At 33.2% G+C, this 21403-nt stretch overlaps 1 protein-coding gene across 1 annotated transcript; it reads left to right on the top strand.

Moving 5' to 3' along the window:
- Positions 1 to 14175: 14175 nt before the first annotated feature.
- On the top strand, positions 14176 to 21403 carry LOC105164490 (cellulose synthase-like protein G3). Its single transcript, XM_020694927.2, has 6 exons — positions 14176 to 14833; positions 16881 to 17033; positions 18206 to 18331; positions 19110 to 19553; positions 19875 to 20222; positions 20575 to 21403. Exons 1-6 carry the CDS (start codon positions 14201 to 14203, stop codon positions 21124 to 21126), a joined length of 2256 nt encoding a protein of 751 aa, XP_020550586.2. The 5' UTR covers positions 14176 to 14200; the 3' UTR covers positions 21127 to 21403.

Raw genomic sequence — 21403 nt, 5'->3', positions numbered from 1 at the left:
TTGTCTACCTCCTGGAGGTATTCTTTTCATCCTTTCATCCTTGACCTCATAATTACTTTTCACCTGATTGGTCACTAGCTAAGAATCAGAGTAGGCGATTAGACTCTTAGCTCCTGCATCCAAGGCCATCCTGATACCTACAATGAGGGCTTCACATTTTGTCTCATTATTTGAGGCCTTGAAGCCGAAACGCAAACCATATTCCAGTTCGTCCCCTTCTGGGTTAGTGAGCACCACTTCAGCCCTGTTCCTAGCAAGAGTGGAAGAGCGATCTGTATGCAACAACCAGTTCCATTCGTCCTCTTCCTCGAGCATCGCCTCATTTATGAATTCAGCCAATACTTCAGCTTTTATAGCTGATCTAGGCTGATAAGACATATCATACCACTAAGCTCAATAGCCTACTTAATCATTCTCCTTGAGGTTTCAGTTTTACCTCCACCAGTAGGGATGACAGATTACACATCTGGTGAAGAACTGTCAGAAGATGATGAAGAAAACATGACAAGCATAGCACTTGTAGTGTCTTCTGATCCTACAAGCATTGAGGATGTAGTTAAAAGCTCAAAATGGAGGCTAGTCATGGATGAAGAAATCAAATTTATTGAGAAAAATCAGACCTGCCAGTTAGTAGAACTACACATTGGAGCCAAGAAGATAGGAATGAAGTGGGTTTACAAAATTAAGCTAAATGAGCTTGGTGAAGTTGACAAATACAAGGCAAGATTGATAGTAAAAGGTTACTCCCAACAGCATGGAATAGATTATACAGAAGTATATGCACCTGTGGCTAGGATGGATATAGTGAGAACGATCATTGCTTTTGCTGCAGAAAGAGGATGGAGTCTCTACCAGTTAGATGTCAAATCTGCATTCTTGCATGGGGATTGAAGGAAGATGTGTTCGTGGAGCAGCCAAGAGGATATAAAAAAAAAAGGAAGTGAACATATGGTCTATGAATTACAAAAGGCTCTTTACAGACTAAAACAAGCACCTAGAGCTTGGTTTAGTCGGATTGAGTCCTATTTCATCAAGGAAGGATTCGAAAGGAGTCCTAGTGAGCACACACTTTTCCTTAAAAGAAAAGGAGGAAAAATTCTAATTGTAAGTATTTATGTAGATGATGTTTTGTTCAATAGTGATGATGAGGTGATGCTGTGTGAGTTCAAAAATTTTATGAATAAGCAGTTTGACATGACAGATTTAGGAAAGATGAGATTCTTTCTTGGAATTAAGGTGTTGCAAAGGGCTGATGGTTTTTTATATGCAAAAGAAAATATGCAGCTGAAGTCTTAAGTCATTTTGGCATGGGAGAAAGCAATTCTGTTCGTAATCCAATTGTTTCTAGTCAAAAGATTGATGCGGATAAAGAAGGAATCAAAGTAGATGCAACTCAGTTCAAGCAAATGGTGGGAAGCTTGATGTACCTTACAGCGACTCGACCCGATCTCATGTTTGTTGTAAGTCTTATTAGTCGTTTTATGGCAAATCCCACACAACTACATTTTGCAGCAGCACAAAGAGTTTTGAGGTACTTAAAAGGAACTATGGATTATGGTGTTTTCTACAAGAAAGGAGGAGCAAGTGAAATGGTGGCTTATACAGATAGTGATTACGCTGGAGACAAGGAGGATAGCAAAAGCACTTCAGGTTATGTGTTCATGATGAGTGAAGGAGCTTTAGCCTGGTCATCAAGAAAGCAACCCATAGTCACTTTATCAACCACTGAGGCCGAATTTGTAGCAGCGGCTTCTTGTGCTTGCCAAGCTATTTGGATGAGAAGAATTTTAAAAGAAATTGGTCATGTGCAGGATGATTGTACTACATTAATGTGTGATAATACTTCAACTATAAAGTTGTCAAAGAATCCAGTTTTACATGGCCGTTCCAAGCATATACGAGTAAGGTTTCATTTTCTCAGAGATCTTACCAAAGATGGTGTTGTTGAGTTAGTTTTCTGTGGCACTCAAGACCAACTTGCAGATTTAATGACTAAAGCCCCTGAAGTTAGATGCTTTTGAGAAGTTTCGTAAGAAACTGGGTATGTGTGTTGCTGCAAATTTGAACCAATTGCTTAAGCATTGAGTTCAAGGGAGGGATTGTTGGAAGATTTTGGTTGATTCGAGAACTATTATTTAGAGTTTGTTAGAGTAATTTTAGCTAGTTTGATTTAGTCTTGGAGTTATCTTTAGCTAGTTTGATTTAATCTTGGTAATTAGCTAAATAAATGCTTAGTGAAATAATTAGCTAAAATATAAAAATAAGCATAATTCGAATGCCAAAAAATAATTTACCCATTTTTTTATTTGTTTATAGTGTGCCTGAATAAATACGCCTGTTAATTAATGAAAGTTTTATTTAATTCAATGTTGACCTTTTCTATTAGAGTTGACATACCAACCCTCTCAGCCATCACTAATTCTTTTAGACCTCAGATTCGATGGGTGAATACCACAATTCCAGCTTGACGTGGGTTCTGCTGTAAAAGAAAAGCCAAAACCAGGCCTTTCAGTACTCATCTTGACAGCCATTGAGTTTGCATGCACGATGGCTGTATGTGATGGTCGATGGCTGTATGTGATGGTCACCATTAGAGTATACATCTTCTTTCTTAAACCTACACGTCAAAATTTTAGTGATAGTAATATGTATATTAAAATTTTTAAATGAAATGATTGGAGAGTGTGAAGATGTACGAGAATAAGTGCTCATCGGAGTAAGTATATTACACGATGCATAATGAACGTTGCAACATCGTTCATAGATCGGATGATTTTGTTTTCCTTCTCATGAAAATAAAAGTAGGAAAAAGAAATTTTGGTTACAAATCAACGGGCAAGTAAATTCTTGTTGAGAGTTTGATCTCTCGCCAGTCGTCATGAAGTCCAAGTCCAGATCACTAATCATGAGGTCGCAGAAGTCCAGGTCGCTAATCATGAGGTTGCAGCAACTTCTCAGGTCGCATGTCTCAAGGTCACAGAAAATTCTGTTGCAGTTTTCTTAAATTCGGGGTAGTTTTATTTTAACTGTCTTTATTCTTATCTGTAACCATATTTTTCGGTTTATTACTTGAGGTTACACCAATGTACGTATAAATTCCTTGTACTATAGCATAAACATTGTTTCTTTTGCAACATATAGAAAAATTTGGAGTGTTTTTACTCCAGCAATTACTGTCTTCTTGTTTCCTTCACATTTAAATCATACATATTTCTACATGGTATCAGAACCAGGTTCCGATCCTGGGACCTGCGGGTTATGGTACCACCATGCTTCCGCGACGCAGATTGGGCGACCTACCCAGATTCCAGGCGTTCACTTACAGGTTTTTGTGTATTCCTTGGATCATCCAGGTCAACAGCTGGGGCCAAGTATCGTAGTCTTGCTACCACTGTCTGCAAACTAAGTTGGATTACATACATTCTGACTGATCTTGGTATGTCTACCTCCCTTCCTATTGATCTATTCTGTGATAACAAAGCGGCCCTACACATCCTGGCCAATCCCGTTTTTCACGAACGTACCGAACACATAGAGTTGGACTACCACTTAGTTCGAAATGCTTATAAAGAAGGCTTCATTGCCCATTCATTTGTCCGGAGCTCGCTGCAATTGGCTAATTTGTTCACTAAGGTGTTGCCCTTGTCTTCCTTCACGAGTTTATTGTCCAAGTTGGGCTTGTTCGCTACCGAACCAAGTCCAACTTGTGGGGGGGCTGTTGAGAGTTTGATCTCTTGCCAGGAGATCACATCTGATGAGGTCGCTACCTCATCTGCCAGTTGTCATGAAGTCCAAGTCCAGGTAGCTAATCATGAGGTCGTAGAAGTCCAGGTCGCTAATTATGAGGTCGTAGCAACTTCTCAGGTCGCATGTCTCGAGGTCACAGAAAATTCTATTGCACTTTTCTTAGATTCGGGGTAGTTTTGTTTTAACCGTCTTTATTCTTATCCATAACCATATTTGTCGGTTTATTACAGGAGGTTACACCAATGTACATATAAATTCCTTGTATTGTAGCATAAACATCGTTTTTTTGCAACATATAGAAAATTTGGAGTGTTTTTACTCCAGCAATTGTTGTTTTCTTGTTTCCTTCACATTTAAATCATACATATTTCTACAATTCTTTCTAGGGAAAATAACATTTTTGGTCCTATAAATTAGGCCTGTTTACTTTTTGTCCCATTTATCATGGGATTAGCACTTTTAGTCCCGTAACTTACAAAAATTAGAACTTTTGATTCTCATTTACTTTTTTGATCTATAATTTAACAGAGTAGGGCACGTGTCTTGCATGTAATGGTTAAGTAATTTTGGCTAGAGAGAAAATCTGTTTGTTTTCCAGCTTGGGACCATTTCTGGAAAAAAAAAATATAACTATTTTGAGAGGATAAAATAAATGTTGAAGGAAATTAGGAAAGTTTAGCGATTTCTTTTTTCTCTCACAAAAATTAAATCTTATCCTTCCGATATTTCTATAAGTTGAAGTCTAGTAGAAGCAACACAAAGAATCATGTCTTTCACAAGTGAATCAAGTAGGCCAAATGACACACTCATATACTACTATCGAAAAAAGGGTCAATTTTTCCTCCAACCAAAAATACTTAATAGCAATGTGTTAGGCACGTGACGTACATCGTTAAATTATAAATGAAAAAGTGCATGAGGACCAAAAGTGCTAATTTTTATAAGTTATGGAACTAAAAGTGCTAATCCCTTAATGAATGAGACCAAAAGTGACATGAGCTTAACATATAGGACTAAAAATGCTATTTCTCCTTCTTTTATTAGAACTCCTATTAATTAGTAGATTGATCCTTATGGGAAAAAGATACATCTAGATCAAATAGATAATATTTTTTAGGAATACAATACTTAATAAGAGATGCGTGCAATATAGTAACTATAGCATACTTTTTATATCTACTTAACTGAGAGATGCATATACGTATATTAACTAATGTACCTTTTCAGTCTTGGTGGTTCCCGTACGTTCTCTAACATCAATAGTCCATCTCCCCTCCAATCGCTCTTTCATTGATAATGGATATTTGCTTTCTATCTCGGAATACACTTCTTGAATCACCGAGAACACCACCGTCTACCCAAGCTGAATTTCTTCTGCTCCCATCTATCTCCTATTCAATGTCTCATATGGTAATAAGACATAATATGTTGTCTTTCCTGTTGTAATTTTGTATGCAAGAAATAAGAATATACGTAAGAGTTTGATTGTCTTGTGTAATTCTTTTTTTGTGTTACAAAAATGTTAGAACATGAAATAATTTGCTTTTTCACATTCAGATTAAATGTGCAATATAAGTGCAAGGTCCTTTTTTTTTTAATTAGAATTGCTTCTTCATGAATTTTATTTTATAGTGTATATAAATAAAGTATGATTAGTTTTATATAAGCTCTAATACATGTTAAGTTTCACCCTAGTAGATGGAACTAGTACCATCTTAATTTTAATTTTTCGGTACCACCTCTGCCACCCCATCACAACAACTACCTGCAAAAGTGCAAAAAGCATGGCAGATCTTACTTTTTTTTTTTGGTTTCTCTTTTTTTTTAATTTTTATTTTTTAAAAAATGATGTTTGTTCTTCTTCATTTGTTTAGATCTTTTATTTTAAATATAAATTTTATAAGCTTCAAAATTGTAATTGCTTAGATTTCAAAGTGTAAACACAAGCGCTTTGTTTTTCCTTTTGAATTTTGAAATAAGCTTTTCGAAAAAATCAAAATTGGCTTTCTTTATATTTTATTTTTTATATGGGGTTCGATCTGTAGAAAAGATTCTTTCTTCTCCATTTTAAGACTCTCTGTCACACTCTTTCTCTCTTGGTTGGCAGGGGGTGGGGTGGGGGGGGGGGGGTAACAAGGCTCGATCTGTGGACTTATTCTTCTCATCTTAAGATTCTTTCTTTCATATTTTTTTTTTATTTTTTAATATATTGGTGAACACTAATGATTTGTTGAAAGTTGAGTGTTCATGTGAATTAGGTCAAAAAGCTAAGCTTAAACTAAAGACTATCAGAGAAATTGTTAAAGATTTAACCAAATTAATAAATTTGATGATGCCATAATTTACTATAAAAATTTTTATTTTAAGACCAAAGTTAATTAAATATTATATTTATTTGTAGCTTGTCTTCAAATACCTCTTGATTTATCTACCATGAGTAATTCAACAAACCCAAATCAACACACACATATATGCTTATTCTATTAGTCATTTAATCTCTAATATTCCATTCATTAAAAATAAAATAAAACAAAACTTGGCAGATGAATTACAAATCATTCTCACCCTTTTAATTTATGTTTATTGGGCCACTTATATCAACTAATAATTAAGATTCAATTTTACAGAAAGAAGCACGATCAAGCAATGAAGGAACTTTCCAGAGGGAAAAAAAAAAAAAAAGATGTAATTGCATCGAAGATTGTTGAATCTATAGCAATCTAGATGCTAGAGGTAGTTTTATTTTTTTATTTTTTTTGTGATAGAATTGAGGACTAAATGAAATTGAATCGTTGAGTAAAGATACATCACTTCTTTTATTTGAGTTCTGTTCCATTTTTTCTTGTGAACACAAAGAGTTCTTTGAAAAATGTGAGTGTGTAAGAAAGAGAGAGAAAGAGAATAGAATAGAGAATGGAGATGACAACCGATAGATAATTAATTATGTATGTGAGTGTGAGTGCTTGCATGTGGAAATGTAATGGGGACAAGTCTCACAATTTCATTCAGCGATGTTAAATTAGTTTATATATGATGTTTTCATTATAAACAGTAAGGATGGTGCCGCGTCAACACATTATACTGATGCAGCATGATCTCGCCGTACGTTTGATATAGAACACCAAATGTAGGCATATATTTTTTAAAATATAATTTCTTACGGGTCCTAAATATTTATAAAGCAATTGCTAATTTACAAAAGATTTAAAATTCAAGAGGACAAAGATCAACAAAAATAAGAGATAAAAATGATTTATGACACATGAAATTGTGTCCAATTTTGCAACATTTATAGTGTTGCAATTCGAATAACATAATCTAACTAAATAATGAAAATTTACCACTGAATAAAAAAAATCCACCATAATGTTTTATAGAGCAAAGCTACTCTCTAACCATATATAATTAATTTACCACATGAATAGTAAATATAGTAAATTATATACATCATAAAATGACTTTTCCACAATCCCCCACAAAGTGCTGGCAATTTAAGATATATTCAGAAATTAATGGTACATGAATATTAATGTGTACAAACTGCATTTTAATTTGTATTTTCTACTTCTTTTATTATGGTATGGATACTAAATTTACCATAATGCGGTCTATGGCCTAGCCTGTGCAATGCAAAATTTTAAGTGTAGTCGATGATGTCAGACAGAGGATCCTTAGCATTAGTTTAGCTAAGTCAGTCAGTACACGCGCATTATACAAACTTTGGCGTATCCCTTGGCCTGTCGAGAAAAAAACTAATTGACCATCATCTTGTTGTATTGTACCATTATTTACTTAATAAAACTTACATTTACCCAAAAAAAATATATTTTAAGTGTAATTATCATATATTAGTAATAGAATAAAGTTTATCTTGAAGTATATGGATCATTAATATGATCGTACATTCATAGATATAATTAATGTGCATTTTAATTATATACGAAATCTTCAATACGGACATGCAATTTTTTATGGCGTGCAGATATGTGATTTTCACTGTGTATGAATGTGCATAATTAATTTATGTCTAGGAATGATATTTGCATAAGAATATGGAGAATTAAATATATCGTGATTTTTTTATTTTTCTTATATAAATAAATCTTCCATCTATTTTATTAACTTAGCACTAAAAGATTTTTCATTAATATTTTTTCTTTTTTTGATATAAAAAAACCTTAAGCAATCTTTTATTTAATTAAAATACCATATAGTAAGTATTTAAAAAGAATACCAACTTTAATGTTTTTTGATCGAAGTAATGATACCAACTAATATGTTTATTAATATTGTGTACAAAGGACTAACACAATATGCACTAATCTAGAATTTTAACAATAATTTAATATTTTATTAATACTGTGTATAAATAAATGATAAAAATTATATTGGGTGACTTTATTCGGAATAGCAACACCTTTTTTTTAATAATTATTACTAGAACGTATTTTTAATAAAAATTTAATTCTTTAATAAAATTTAACATTTTATTTATGTTGTTTACCAAGAATTGACAATAAATATACTGTGTGACTTTTCTAAATGTTACAACACCATCCAACTTTTTACGCTTTTACAAATTTGACCCTCTGAAACTATCTCTCTTCTACCTTTCTCTCTGAAACTCTGAAACAGCCTTTGTGGCGTAACCTTTGTGGTTTGTTTAAAGCCTTTGTGACATTTTCCTTTGTGGATTTGTGTTAGAACCTTTGTGGTTTTGATTGCCTTAGTGGCTTGTGTGATTTGTGCAACCGGTAAGGTTCTTAACCTTTGGCCTTGAGTAGGCCTAGGGTTTTTGGCTCCTGAGCCTGTACAGTTGTTCATGTTTCCAGTTACTGTTATAGTATTATTTTCAGGATTATTCCTTGTATCATCTTTCTATTCCTTAGAATTCTTGTAATTTGTTATAGGAACATTTGCCGGAGACCAATCCAATCCTTACAGTGGTATCAGAGCAACCAAGTTGAGTCTCTGGCTTGAAAAAGGCCATTTACGATAATATTGCTTCAACCCTAAACCTCTTTTATTTTTCGGTCCCAAGTCCCCAAACCCATGCTGTTGACCTCTCCTGGCCGGGCTCTTGAAGCCGTCGGGTATCTGGTGAAGAGGCAGTTAAGGCCCCTGCACATTTAAACTGTGATTGGGATATTCTCTGATATTCCTAATATTTGTTCATACTATTATCTTGTGAACTGTGAATTTTTGGGACGAATACTTTGTGCTGATATTATCATTGTGTGACTTGCTGCTTTCTGTAAAAATATCTGGTTATAATTTGCACCTTTTGATGGAAAAACTGATTTTTCTATTTGGCTACAAAAAGTGAAAGGCATTTTAATACAACAAAAAAATTTTAAGGCTATTGATGGTAAATATTCAGAAACAGTTTTTGAAGAAAAACGGCTTGAAAATGATGAGTATGCTTATAGTTCTATCATTTTAAATTTATCTGATTCTATAATAAGAAATGTTGGAAAACAAAATACTGCTAAGGAATTATGGAATAAACTGGAAGAATTATATACTGAAACATCACTTCCTAGCAAACTGTTTCTCTTAGAAAAATTCTTCAGATATAAGCTTGATTTTTCTAAAAATATTAAAGAAAATATTGATGATTTTACAAAATTAATACAAGATATTAAGCTTACTGGGATAAAAATATTGATGATTATACACCTATAGTTGTATTAAATGCCATTCCTGACTCTTATAGTGATGTTAAAGCTGCTATCAAATATGGTAGGGATAATGCAACTTTAGAATCAGTTATTAGTGGTCTAAAATCCAAAGAAATGGATTTAAAAACAAATGCTCCTAGTACTAGTAATAATGAAGTAAATTTTGTAAGAGGAAAACCTAAGTCTAGGAATAATGATAGTAATAAAAATTATAAGTTTAGAAAATACAGTAAAAACCATAGTAGAAGTAGGGGTAGAAGTCCTTCTAGGAATAAGTATTTCAATAATAAAAGAAATGATGATAAAAACACTAACAAGGATTTCAAATGTTATAACTGTGGGGTAAGAGGGCATTTTATAAAAGATTGTAAGAAACCAAAGAAAAATAATCAAAATGATTCTGCTAATGTTTCTCAAGAAACTTTTGATTAAGTATACATGGTTTCTGATATTAACTTTGTTGATAATTCAAATAAGTTTGAATGGCTTGTTGATTCAGGTTGTACATTTCATATGACTCCTTATAAAGAAATGTTGATGAATTTTAAAACTGAAAAATTAGGGTCTGTTTCAATGGCAAATCAAAAACTGTGTGATGTTCTTGGCTTGGTGATGTTTTTCTGAAATTTGAAAATAGTTCTAAAATTACCCTTAAAGGTGTTAGGTATGTCCCTGACCTAGCCCACAATCTGTTATCTTGTGCAGCCCTAGAAGAGGATGGGTTGGAAGGGCGATGGGGGTAAAGGGGTCATGAGAATCACCAAAGGATCCTTAACCATTTTCAAAACAGAAAAGAAAAGAAACATGTATCTCTGTAAAGTGCAATATGACTTGTTTTCTGAAAATATTTCTACAGACAATAAGTCTGATTTGTGGCATAAGAGACTAGGTCACATTAGCTTAAAAGGTCTTGAATTGCTACATAAAAATGATTTTCTGTATGATAAACCTACCACTTTGAATTTTTGTGATGATTGCATTCTAGGAAAATAGCATAAAGTCAGTTTTTCCACTTCCTCATACCCAAACCCCACTTCTTCAAAATGCATACTAGATATGGGGTCCTGCTAATGTGGATACACATGGTGGAAATAAGTATTTCCTTTCAATAATAGATAATTATTCTAGAAAAGTCTTTGTTTTTCTTATGAAACAAAAGTCTGATGTTTTTTAGAAGTTTCAAAACTGGAAAAACCTAGTTGAAAATCAAACTGGTCACAAGTTTAAAGCTTTAAGGACTGACAATGGTTTAGAATTTTGCAATAAACAATTTTCTGAACTCTGTGATAGGTATGGTATTAAAAGACATAAAACTACACCCTATACCCCTCAACAAAATGGTGTAGCAGAAAGGATGAATAGAACTTTACTTAACAAAGTTAGGTGTCTTTTAAATAGTTTAGGATTACCTAAAACTTTTTGGGGTGAAGCTTTGTTAACTGCAGCATATTTAATAAATAGATCACCCTCTGTGCCTTTGTTTGGAAACATCCCTGAAAAGATATGGTCTAATTCTGATGTTGATTTCTCTTCTCTTTGCATTTTTGGATGTTCTGCCTTTTGCCTTGTCAATAGTGATAAACTTGATTCTCGGTCTAAAAAATATGTATTTATTGGTTATCCAATAGGAGTTAAAAGTTATAGATTATGGTTAAGAAACCAACCTGGTTTTAAAGCAGTTGTTAGTAGAGATGTTATTTTTAATGAATCTGAAATGCCTTGCCTGAACACTACTTCTAAAACCACTGAAGACTATAATATTGAAAATACCTTTAATAAGGTGGAACCTAATAACCTGGATAACCAACAAGGGGAAGAAATAGAAGAAAGAGAAGAAAATCAAGTAGATAATAATGAATAAATAGAAAATAAAAATTCTGAAATTACTTATCAACTTGTAAGAGATAGAGAACCTAGGGAACGTAGAATTCCTAGTAGGCTTAGAGACTACCACTTAGCTTTGAATGTTGAAAACTTTGGACCAAAAATCCAATGAAGAAGCCATAGAAAGTCCAAATTCAAAAGAATGGTTGTCTGCTATGCATGATGAACTCAAAGCCTTAAAAGAAAATAAAACTTGGGTCCTAGTCCCTAAACCTAAAAATGCTTCTGTTATTGACTGCAAATGGGTTTTCAAAGTTAAAGAAGAGAATAATAACAAAAAATTTAAGGCAAGATTAGTAGCTAAAGGCTTCACACAAAAAGAAGGAATAGACTACACTGAAATCTTCTCTCCTGTAGTAAAGTTTACTACTGTAAGAATTTTACTTGCTTTAGTTGCTCAGTTTAATTGGGAACTTAAACAGATGGATGTAAAAACTGCTTTTCTGCATGAAATCTTGATGAACAGATTTATATGTCTCAACCTTATGGATTTGTTGATAAGAAAAATCCTAATCTTCTTTGTTCGCTTTAAAAATCTCTATATGGCCTTAAGCAATCTCCTAAACAATGGAACAAAAAATTTGATCAATTTATGCATTCTTTAGAATTCAAAAACAGTGCATATGATCCTTGTTTGTATTTCAAGTATGATAATAATGTGCCTTTTTATTCCTTGTCTTATATGTAGATGACATGTTAATTGTTAGTCCTAGTCTTTGTATGATTAAAAGTTTACAGAAAAATCTGTGCAAATCTTTTGAAATGAAAGACCTAGGGGATGCTAGAAAAATACTTGGTATGAACATAGAAAGAAATAGGACTAGTTCAACCATTTTCTTGAATCAAACATCTTACATTCAAAGTGTTCTTGAAAAGTTTTCTATGGTAAATTCAAAACCTTCTTCTGTACCCCTTACTGCTCATTTTCAGTTATGTAAGGATCAGTGTCCAAAAACTGAAACTGAAAAGGATAAAATGAAAAATGTGCCTTATTCTAATGTTATTGGTTCTGTTATGTATTTGATGATAAGTACTAGACCTGATATAGCTTACTCTGTTAGTTGCTTGAGTAGATATATGTCAAACCCTAGTTCTCCCCATTGGGAAGCCTTGAAATATCTTTTAAAATATCTTAATTGTACTAAAAAACTTGGCATAACCTTTTCAAAAAGCCCTAATGGTGCAAAACTTGTTGGATATGTGGATTCTAACTATGTGAATGATAGGGACAGTAGGAAATCTACCACTTCTTATATTTTTACACTATGTGATGCATGCATAAGCTGGAAGTCTCAACTTCAAAATATTGTAGCACTCTCAACAACTGAAGCTGAATATATTGCCACTACTGAGGCAATAAAGAAAGCTATCTGGGTGAAAAGATTACTTTCTGAAATAGGTTTCTTAAAGGAAAAACTTACTGTTTTCTCTAATAGTCAGTCAAGCATTCAACTTTGCAAAAATTCAATGTCATTGTAGAACTAAGCATATAGATGTGAGGTACCATTTCATTCGTGATGTAATAAACAAAGGTTTAGTAAATCTTGAAAAAATTAAATCTGCAGATAATCCTGCAGATATTGGCACAAAATGTTTATCTTTAGAAAAATTCAAAACTTGCCTTGATATACTTAATCTATGAACTGTTATTCTGTAACCCATTTTCTGTTTTGTAGGTACCACTCTAAAGGCAATGATGATAGCCTTAAACCCACCATCTTGGTTTGGACCAAGGTGGAAATTGTTAGAATAATTTGGCCCAAACCAAAGGCTGGGCCTTTAACCTGGACAGCCAAATCACACTTGGCCCACTGGGCCATTTATCCACTTGACCCGACCCACTAAGGTTTGACCCGTCTACCCTAAATATTTATACCCTACTTCAGTTTCACCCTAATCTATTTTTCCCTCACTTCTCCTTCCCCGACTGCTCTTCTCCTCCCTGACCTTTTGGGTTCTTCCCATAACCCTTGGGGTTCTGTGAGTCTTCCCTTTCCCAATAATGGCCGTTATCTGGCCATTAATGGACAGCCTCTTTATATGGCTGGTCCATTATGGCTCGAGGGGATAAGCTGACCCTAAACTATCTCTCTTCTACCTTTCTCTCTGAAACTCTGAAACAACCTTTGTGGCGTAACCTTTGTGGTTTCTTTAAAGCCTTTGTCGCATTTTCCTTTGTGGATTTGTGATAGAACCTTTGTGGTTCTGATTGCCTTAGTGGCTTGTGTGATTGTGCAATCGGTAAAGTTCTTGACCTTTGGCGGTAGTTTCTGGGGACAAAGTTGGGGTCCGGCGATTTTTCGGTGGACAGAATATATTTTCCCAAACTTTTTACTCTATAATCAAACAGGCCTTTGAAATGTCTCAAAATAAAAAAACCTTTTCTTAAACATATCATTCTGTTCAAATAACAATTTAATAGTAAAATTGCACTTTTTGTTTTGTAACTTATTCTCTTATATATATATATTGACAAATTCAGTCATAAATATTTTATATTTGGTCCCTTTTTTTTTAAATTTAACTTCATATTAACAATTTTAGTCCCAACGATGTATAATTATAGGACAAAAATGAAAACTATTAATGTATAAAGGGGACTAAAATTGTTAATATACGGCTAAATTTTGTCTATATCAGACCAAATGTAAGATGTTTACTATTGAATTCATCTAAAAAAAAAAGACCAAATGTGTAAATAAAGTAAATTATAAAATCAAAAGTACTAAATTTACCGGAAAAAATGTAATTTTTTCTAATTTAATATAGTAACTTTCAATCAGTATTTTAAAACACAATATTAGAATATTATTTTAAATTTCTTAAATGTTTATCTATAACTCAATACTTTACTTTGGATTAATGGAGTACTACATAGACAAACCCATATGCCCCAAAACGCCTCCCTTAGAAACCCCCAAGATATGGAATATGCAGAAGCAACTCTCCAACTTAACTTATCCAGGCTCCTTCCCCGCCGGATTTTCAACCGAGCTTTCGCTCTAGTCTACTCCGCCGCCATCTCCGCCGTGCTCTACCACCACGTACAAACCCTCCTCCGGAGCCCCACCACCAGCTTTCCTTCTTTCTTAACAACCCTTTCCATGGTTATGTCCGATATTATCCTCGCTTTCATGTGGCTGAACTCACAGGCCTTCCGCATGAACCCCGTCACCACGAAACCCTTCCCCGAAAACCTCCAAAAAGTTATAAATCGGCCGGAGGATTTCCCAGCACTGGACGTGTTCATATGCACGGCGGACCCGTACAAGGAGCCGCCCATGAGGGTGGCTGCCACCGCCCTGTCGGTGATGGCATACGATTATCCAACGGAGAAGCTGTCGATTTACGTGTCGGATGATGGCGGGTCGGAGCTGACTCTCTTTGCTCTGATGGAGGCCGCTAAGTTTGGGAAGGTGTGGCTGCCGTTCTGCAAGGAGAATCGGGTCTTGGAGAGGTGCCCGGAAGCCTATTTCGGGTCGGACCTTGCTGGCCGCAACTCTGAGACTGCGAAAATTAAGGTGAGTGTAATTTGGTCGTGACAAGGACGGCCCTATTTATTAGGTGGCTTAATTCAATTATCCATATAATATTATAAATGAACAAATTATTTTTTTATAAAAATAAAATAATAATTTAATTTAATGTAATTTTTAAAATAAAATAATTTATTTTTTTAGACAAATTAGTAAGTTAACATCATTTCAAAAAATACAGAGAAATGAATTAATTGTTTTTGTTTTGTATATAGTATGCTCATTTTAAATATCACAGGACTTTATTGCATTTTTTCCAAACTATTATTAAAAATTTGGGGAAAATACAAACATTCTCAATGTGATATTGCAAATAAACGAATTACTTTCTTACAAAAAAATTATCAAATCACCTTTCTGTATTTTTTAAAATAAAATAATTTATCTCCTTAAATCAAGAGATAAATTACTCTATTTTAAAAATATAGGAGGATAAATCGCTAATTATTTTCATAAGGAAACATTTTACTCATTTACCATATAAAAAAAAAAAAAGAAAGGTAAATCACTACTCACCCTTTAAAAATTTTGATTCTTTTCTACGTGAAAAGTACGTAAATTACAAAGAAGAAGAGGACGAGACTTAAAATTTATATGGCTTTCTTGGATCATGAAGTCACCATCGTGTAATTCGGTCCACTTACGGAATTTCGATGTTAACTTGAAGCATAATTGATATACTTTATAATTTATAGGGAGATGTGATCGATTACTATAATACTATTGATACCTATAATTTAACCTAAGGTTGACTACAATATTTTTTACTCTCAATCATATTTATATTTTATTTCTTGAGGGTTGGTCTGAAAAATTACATTTTTCATTCTATAATTCAAGCTCTCATTATAAAAAAATGGTTCATTAACTCTGAAAAAATTTGATATTATAATCTGTGTCGAGCTATTTATTAAATAAGGTAAATCAGCAATGAAAATTTTTACTTGATTAATTCGACGCTGATTGCTTTTTCATAACTATTGAGTCACTTTCTTATAATATTTTTAAAGAATTTTTAAAAATAGCTACATAACTTAAAAAACATCTCCCTTTTAATCTTCCTTCCAACTTACATTAGGAATTTATCATATAGTCGTGCAGTGGAATTTTTCTCCATTCTGAAAAGATAATCGACACATGATCTGCTCGTGTTTTTTTCCCGTCAATTTTCTAATGAAAGTTGGCAAAATAATTGAAAATGAAATCTTTTGCAAGTTATGAGACTATTTTTGTGAATCCCATAAGCAATGAGGCCCAAAATAAATAGTAGGGATAATTACACTCTCCTTCCCCCATATTAGATATAATTATACGTAAATTCTCTATTATCTGAAAAAAAAATATTTAGCACTCCTAATGTTTGCTTCCATCTAACAAATATAGTCTCCCCCATGTGGTCATTTCTCTTCTTTTCACCTTGTTGTCGACAGTTTTTACTTTAAAATAATGTGACACCTATAAAATGACTACAGATAATTTACCTAAAGTTTGGTTTGAAGGATATCTAATTATTTCAGAAAATGATCAAATTACAATAAAAATTTTATGAGTCGCATTTTTTCCATACTTTCGAAAAGTAGAATGTTCGCCAACTTTTTTAAATTTTTGTAAAAAAAAATTAAGCTCTCTCTCTATTATCAAATATTATACATCTTTTCTAATTAGTAACATAAATTAAAATTTATGAAAATGATATTCTTAATGGTCTTTTGCATTTAATCATATTTTTGTAATTCTTTCATCCAAACTTCATATTATACTATCATGGAATATCATACATACGACATGTAAAATCAAACAACATAGAACGAATATGAAATTAATCATCGTTCATTTTCTATCCCACAAAATCCCATCGTACCTATTATTATCACACAAACCAAACAAGGAGTCCCTGTGAGTATATGGATAATTTACACAAAAAGTCTGTACTGAGTCATTCATGTATTGGATACATTCTGCACTGAATAAGGATATGTTTGGGGGCAATGGTGATTGAATATAAGGGTAATCTTGATTTTGTTTGATGCAGGAAATGTATGAGAATATGAAAACAAGAGTAGAAAATGTGGTTAAGACAGGATACATTACTGAAGAGTACAAAATTAGCAGTGAGCATGAAGAAGCTTTTGGCATATACAAAACCAAAGATTTTACCATACACCATCATCCTCCTATCATTCAGGTCAAGTACTACCAAGTTTTACTCTATCCTCTTTCTTTTTTTTTTTTTTCTTGAATGATTTATGTTCCAACTCGAATTTTTGGAAGCTCGATTGAAGTTTCGAACTAATGCACATTGTATATTAAGCGAGATCACTTTTTTGGTGTCTTTTTTTCGATCTATTTATAATATTTTATTTATTTATTCATTGAACTTCCCATCCCGACTATCTTTTGATAGTTTTTTATTTTTTATAATTTCATCTTTTATGCCATTAAAATTCTTATAAATTTAATATTAACTTATGATTTTGTGTATATTTAATTAAATAATCAGTATTTTATTCTAAAGAGTATTATAGAATTTGCACACAAATAGGGTGTGCTACAAATTACCAGTATTTATAAAAAAGAAAAAACATTTTTAGGGTTTCTGTGGTATATTGCAGCAATTTTCATTCAAATTTATAGATTTGAAATTATGGATTTCATATCTTTAATTAATAATAAATCCCTTGAATTTATTTGAATCATTTAAATTCAAAGGATTTAATTTGAAATCCCTCAACTCTACTTTTGAACTATGTGTTGGTGAATATTGATGGAATTCAGATTCTTTTGATATTAGTCATTTGAAATAATTTATCCAAATCATTCCCTCAAATCCAATCTATCAATCTAAATGTAGCCTGAATAAAAATAAAAAAATTTCTCTCATTACTCCTGACATAGGTCAAATATACTAATTGTACCCCGTAAATTTTTCTGTATGTTCTTCAAGTTTTCTTGCTTTCACTTCATCTTTTTTGTCTCCACAATAACCTTTAAAGAAATATGATTTTTTGTCAAACATTAATGTCATTTGAAGTAAAAAACTATAGTGAGTAATAATTAATCATAACGGCACAACGACTATTAATTAGCAATTTGTTGCAATAGATGATATCAAAATTTGTATAGGTTACAACTAAAAATCATCATGTTTTGACCATATAAGCTAAAACTATGATAATTAAAGGCTTTGATTATAAATAAAACCATTGTAAATATCGATGAACACTGACCAATTACATCAGTTTTTACAGTATAAATAATAATCGTTTCTTTTAGAAATAGTTTCATCTATATACACTCGGAGGAGTGATGGATAAGCATTCCTTCTATGTTTCTAAGACAAGCATGTACGAAGTACAGGTTTTGTCGGAAAGTAGTGAAGAGAAGGATGTTGGGGGCTGTTGCCTGCCAAATCTCATCTATGTATCCAGACAGAAGAGCCCCACATCTCCCCATCATTTTAAGGCTGGAGCCCTTAATGTTCTGGTAACCAATTAATACCTACTCTAACATCTTCTTGCACATACTAGTGTGTGTATACTCCAATAGAATTGGTTCGCGAATTTGATAAATTAATTTAATTGGAGTTTGACAAATTTGACATTTAATAAAATTCAAGTTCATATGCTATTTAACTTTTTAAGTCAATTTGAGATCAAATGTATTGTTTAAAGATCATGAATCAGCTAGTTTTATTTATTTTTTCAGATATATTGTCACTTATTAATTATTATAATTAGGATAAATTACGCTTGATCACTCATTGGAGGTTGTGTACAATTATAAAACCCCCTTGTTGTTTGACAAATATTGAAATTATATTAACTTTATGCTTATTGAAATTTAATTTTTTTAAAATAAATTGATAAAATATTAAAAAAATATAATATTGAACGGACTTTATTATAAATAAATAAATAAAATAATTAACAATTTTAAATATAACTACAGATATTGCTGATGATCCTTGATATAATTATAATCAACAATTTGTAGTTATATTTGAAAATAATAAAATAATATAATTATCTTATAAAATAAAATAAAATTATATTTTTTTTCCATATATATACATGTGATGTAAAGGTTGACCTATCGAGATTCACCTTGAAAAAATGGTTAGAGTGATTCATCCGGATCACCAGCCGCACATTCAATTAAGACAAGTGCATTAGGCTAAGTTCATTACCTTCGATGCTTTGTACATGGATGATTGATGCATACCTAAAACGTGCTTCCTATCACGTTTTTGTGTTCTTTGAAGCTCCGAGTATCAGCAGTGATGACAAATGCCCCAACAATTCTGACCTTGGATTGTGACATGGTCTCTAATGATCCATCAACACCCCTCAAAATGCTATGCTACTTCATGGACAATTCATTCCGCCCCAACTTAGCGTATGTTCAGTTCCCCGTTTGTTTCAGTGGGTTTAACAAGGCTGACATTTACAGCTCGGAAATGAAGCGTGCGTATCATATTAATCCAATGGGCTTGAACGGACTGTCTGGCCCTGACTACTTTGGGACTGGTACATTCTTCAATCGACGGGCTTTTCATGGCTGCCCATCATCACCGATTGTGCCTGAAATCCCTGAATTAGGCCCGAATTATACTGTCGAGAAGCCCGTTAACGATCGGGCTATCTTAGAGCTTGCCCATCATGTGGCAAGTTGTGAGTATGAGAGTCAAACCAAGTGGGGCTCCAAGGTTAGAGTTCATCTATTATTATGTTATAGTATAAGTACTAGTTATGTTATGTGAGGACAAAAATTCGGTGAATAGCATGTTACTTCCTGTGTTATTGTAAATGTGTAAATTATTCCTCTATAAAAAATATATAACAATTTATCCTCCTATACTTTTCAAAATAATTCAATTTACCTCCCTGACATAAAGAGGTAATAAATTGCTGTTTTAAAAAACACATAGAGGTAAATTGCTATTTCTTTTTTTATAAAGAGATAATTTGCACATTTACAGAATCACCAAAGAGTTGCTTACATTTCCCTTTATGCTCAATTATTGCAGATAGGGTTTAGGTATGGCTCACTGGTGGAGGACTACTACACCGGTTATCGGCTACACTGTGAGGGATGGAAGTCCGTGTATTGCAGCCCGGAAAGGCCTGCGTTTTTGTCCGAGATGCCAATCGCCCTCAACGACGTGGTAACCCAAACCAAGCGATGGTCCGTAGGCCTTCTTGAAGTTGCTTTGTCGAAGTACAGCACGTTAACGTTTGGTACACGATTTCTCGGGCCGTTGATGGCGCATTGTTATTCTTACTATGCTTTCGGGCCCATGTGGTCTTTTCCTATTATGGTCTATGCATTCCTCCCTCAAACTACCATGCTCAACAATTTCTCCATTTTCCCGAAGGTACACAAGCAAAATTATCATACATGAAATACTTTACTTTATTTAAATTCTAGTGCTCGGGTCTAAGGGTGAATTTAAAAACGTTCCAACTAGAGATATTGATTTTCTTTTTCAGCCAAATATAATATCGACATATAAGTATGTAAGAGGGTTCAAGTATAGAATATTACGAAAAATCATAATTTTAGTTTTATAAGTATGAGAGAGTGGCAACTGTAGTCCTATATAAAACTATTTCGGCAATGTTGTCCTGTAATTTAAAAGTTTCATATATTTAGAACAGAACTGGCTGGAATTTGCTAAAATGACTGAAGAAATGCACTTAATTAAGCTGATCTTGTAATTATTACAGGTATCTGAGTCGTGGTTTTTCTTGTATGTGTTCCTATTTCTTGGGGCCTATGGACAAGACTATGTGGAGTTCGTCTTAGCCAAAGGCACAACCCTAAGGTGGTGGAGCGATCAAAGAATGTGGCTCATACGAGGACTTTCGTCCGACTTGTTTGGAACGTTAGAATACATAAGCAATCACTTGGGCATCGCCACAAGATCATTCAATGTGACCAGCAAAGTAAACGACGACGAACTGAAAAAGAGGTACGATGAAGGGAAGTTCGAGTTTGGAGTTCCCTCTCCCATGTTTGTGCCATTATCGACCGCTGCAATCATAAATTTAGCCGCATTTTTCTGGGGATTTTCACAAGTCTTGAGCGGGAGACATAACTTGGATGAAATGTTTGTCCAAATGGTTCTTGCATGTTTTGGGACGGTGAATAGCTGGCCGGTTTATGAAGCCATTTTCTTGAGGACAGATAAAGGAAGAATGCCTGCCAAGATTACCCTAATCTCTGTTTTTCTTGCATGGGTTCTCTTTTCAGTGGTTTCTTTTATTACAAAGATGTAAAAGTGGGAGGGGAGAATAAGGTTGGGTTTAGAACTAGAATAGTAGTGACTTGTAATAATCACTTTTCGTGCACAATGGTCAATTGAAATCTCAAATTCAGATGACCAAAAGTCTGTACATCCTTGAATTGTTGGATAAGAACATTTAGATGTAATTTGTAGTGTGTTGGTTTTCTTGGTGTAAGTAGCTATAGTAGCTTGTCTAAAAGAGTTTATGGTAGAATAATTGCAACGCCACGAATTCCTTGCAAAAAAATACTAATTTATGTATTTGTCTC

Source organism: Sesamum indicum, linkage group LG6 (assembly GCF_026168435.1).
Source record: "Sesamum indicum cultivar Baizhima isolate 11 linkage group LG6, ASM2616843v1, whole genome shotgun sequence".
Taxonomy (NCBI): domain Eukaryota; kingdom Viridiplantae; phylum Streptophyta; class Magnoliopsida; order Lamiales; family Pedaliaceae; genus Sesamum; species Sesamum indicum.
The sequence above is the reverse complement of the archived record's forward strand: the minus strand, read 5'-3'. Positions and strand labels throughout refer to the sequence as shown.